Here is a 2,463-nt window from a genome sequence, read left to right as displayed (position 1 = left end):
TGCGTGCCGCCAATGTCTGTGTGGTGTTCGGAGATGTGGCAACTGATGTGAGGGTGTGTGGTGTGTTGCGTTCAGAGGGGCCAGCTGTGTGTGTCGCTGTGGGTGCGTGTGATGGGGCTGCTTGTGTGCGTGGGCTGGGTGTGTGTGTGCTGGTGCTGTGTGGTGTGTGGGTGTGGTTGGTGTTGAGTTGTGGTGGTGTGAAGGTGGCTCTGTTGGGGGTGGGGGTGCATGTGAATGTGGGGTGCGTGTGGTGTGTGGTGGTGGCCTCTGTTGCTGGTGGGCTGTGCGTTTCTGCTTGTGTGCCATGTGTGTGTTGTGTGTGTTGACTGGTGGCCCTGCTGTGTGTGGTGCTGTTGCATGGTGGCCACTGTGTGGTGTGTTGCATTGTGGGCCCTGCTGGGTGTGTTTGCCTGGTGGGCCCTGCTGTGTGTGTGTGTGGTGTGTGTGTGGTGTGGTGTGTGTGTGGGGACTGATGTGTGTGTTGTGTGTGTGTGTGTAACGGGGCCTGATTGGTCCCCATGAGCAGACGGACGCATCGAGCAGCGGCCGAGGACCCGGCAAGGAGGAGGTAGGTGGTGCCAGGCAGTGCATGGGCCAACCAGGGCTGTGCTGGAAGAGACTCTTCACCTCCTCAAGGAGCTCCTCAGCCCTACAGTGCCAGGCCTGACGAGCCCCCCCGCCCCCCCCCGCCGCGCAGTGGGGAGCCGATGCAGGCACCCAGTCCCAGGACAGAAAGCGTCTGGATGTGGGAGCGCCATGGTTACGGCCCAGGACCGCCACCGTCTGTTTGTGTTGGAGATATACTTTAAAGTGATGGTTTAATTAAGTCCGTTTTAAGTACCTCTGGATTTGAAGACGGAGGTAGGTAGGAACTATGTGAAGTGATGGATCTTCCTCAAAAGTCCAACAAGAAACCACAAGATCATGTGTGCAGCAACTAAAAAAGAGACACACAACACGTGTCATAAGGTGTGTGTAATATGGTTTGTATAATTATGCCAAGGACATTCAAAAAGGTGTATGTAAGAGTGGAATTGTTACGGGGTATTTAAAAAAATGTTAAAGGGTATTCATAAAATGGCCCACCTGTAATTTTTGCTTCTATAGAGGACCAGGTTGAAACAGGGGGGGCGGGAGTGGGGGTGGTCGGGGGTGACACACACACACACACACACACACACACACACACACACACACACACACACAGCAGGGCGACCATGCAACTCCGAAGCTTGATTTAAGGTTGTGCAGAGTTATGACAAACCCTTCAGGCTAGCATTAGCATTAGCTAGCGGCTACCCAACGTTGACGTTAGCTAGCGCTAGCTGATACCTGCGATTTCTAGTCGGTGACATATTTTTGAGTTCATTTAATAAACACAACCTGTGGGAGTACAAAATCATATGTGTACAGTTTTGATTACAATGTGTGGAGTTACTTTACGTTGCCTATTTGTGCATATCCATTTATATTTCTCACTGTTAATCACCGGCGTCTGTACAGCCATTGTTGTGTATGTGTGTGTAACTGGGACAACGATCTGGGACCAGTTCCCGGGTAGTAAGTTATGGGTTTGACCGCCGTTCCGGGGCTCTTTCCCGGGTGGAAGGTTGTGAAAACACGAGTTACGGGATGCCTGAACGCAGCAGAAGTCTAAGCATTTATAATACATAATATATCGGGTATTGGGCAAAAATATGAAGCAAAAACCTTACTGCATTTAGCATTTCTGCAGCCGTCCTTACCTCTTTCTTGCAATGCAAGAAGGTGTGATACTTGTAGTGGTGGAGGGAATGATACAGACTGTAGATCCGGCAAGTTTCAATGGAGAGCTTCAGATCCTGAAAAAAAACACATTGAAGAACTTTTTTCCAGTATTTTTCTAGTATTTTTCATCATTAATGATTCTGATAGCAGCCGGTGTGAAAAGAGAAGAAATGAACTCCCCAGCTGGTCTCCCTGGGAGCTCCATGGACCTTAACCGATCCCCCCCCCCATGTCGAGTCATTGTGTTTCGCTGGCTAACTTTACTTTGTGTAAAACCAGTCCTTACTCACCTGTTGCTTAGGAACACTCCTCTTGACCCGGTTGAGGGTTTTGCGGTTGTAACCCTCCCCCCCGAGGTGAACTTTGACCGCTCCAGATTCCAGCGGGTCTGCCATCATTTTGGGGAAGATATGCAACGCCTCCTGGAGAGAGGAGAGCAGAGCAGAGCGCATTCAAAGCATGCAAAGTACAACAATGTATCTGCATTCTCTCTCCGCTCCTCTCTTTCTCTCTCTTTATCTGTTCTCTCCCTTTCTTCTTTCCCCCTCTGTTCTTGCTCCCTCTTCCGTCTCCCCTTTTTTCTCCCTCTCTCTCTGCTCCCTATTCCTTCTATCCCTCTCTTTCAGCTCTCTCTCATATTCCCTTCTCTCCCTGTCTGCTTACTCCTTTTCTCTTCTCTCCCTCTCTTTCTGCTCC

The 2,463-nt window shown here is 50.3% G+C and overlaps 1 protein-coding gene across 1 annotated transcript in view; it reads right to left on the bottom strand.

The window, feature by feature from the left end:
* Positions 1–1,264: 1,264 nt before the first annotated feature.
* Positions 1,265–2,463, bottom strand: part of prr12b (proline rich 12b) — a 40,221-nt gene continuing 39,022 nt past the window's right edge. Inside the window, exons 18-19 of the mRNA XM_032537830.1 lie at positions 2,058–2,189; positions 1,265–1,841 (exon numbers count right to left, since the gene is read on the bottom strand). Coding sequence (XP_032393721.1) covers positions 1,662–1,841; positions 2,058–2,189 — 312 coding nt within the window. The 3' untranslated portion in view covers positions 1,265–1,661. The remainder of the gene's footprint in view (positions 1,842–2,057; positions 2,190–2,463) is intronic.

This window comes from Etheostoma spectabile, chromosome 15, assembly GCF_008692095.1.
Source record: "Etheostoma spectabile isolate EspeVRDwgs_2016 chromosome 15, UIUC_Espe_1.0, whole genome shotgun sequence".
NCBI classification, from domain to species: Eukaryota; Metazoa; Chordata; class Actinopteri; order Perciformes; family Percidae; genus Etheostoma; species Etheostoma spectabile.
Note: the sequence above shows the minus strand (reverse complement) of the source record. Positions and strands in the feature narration are given on the sequence as shown.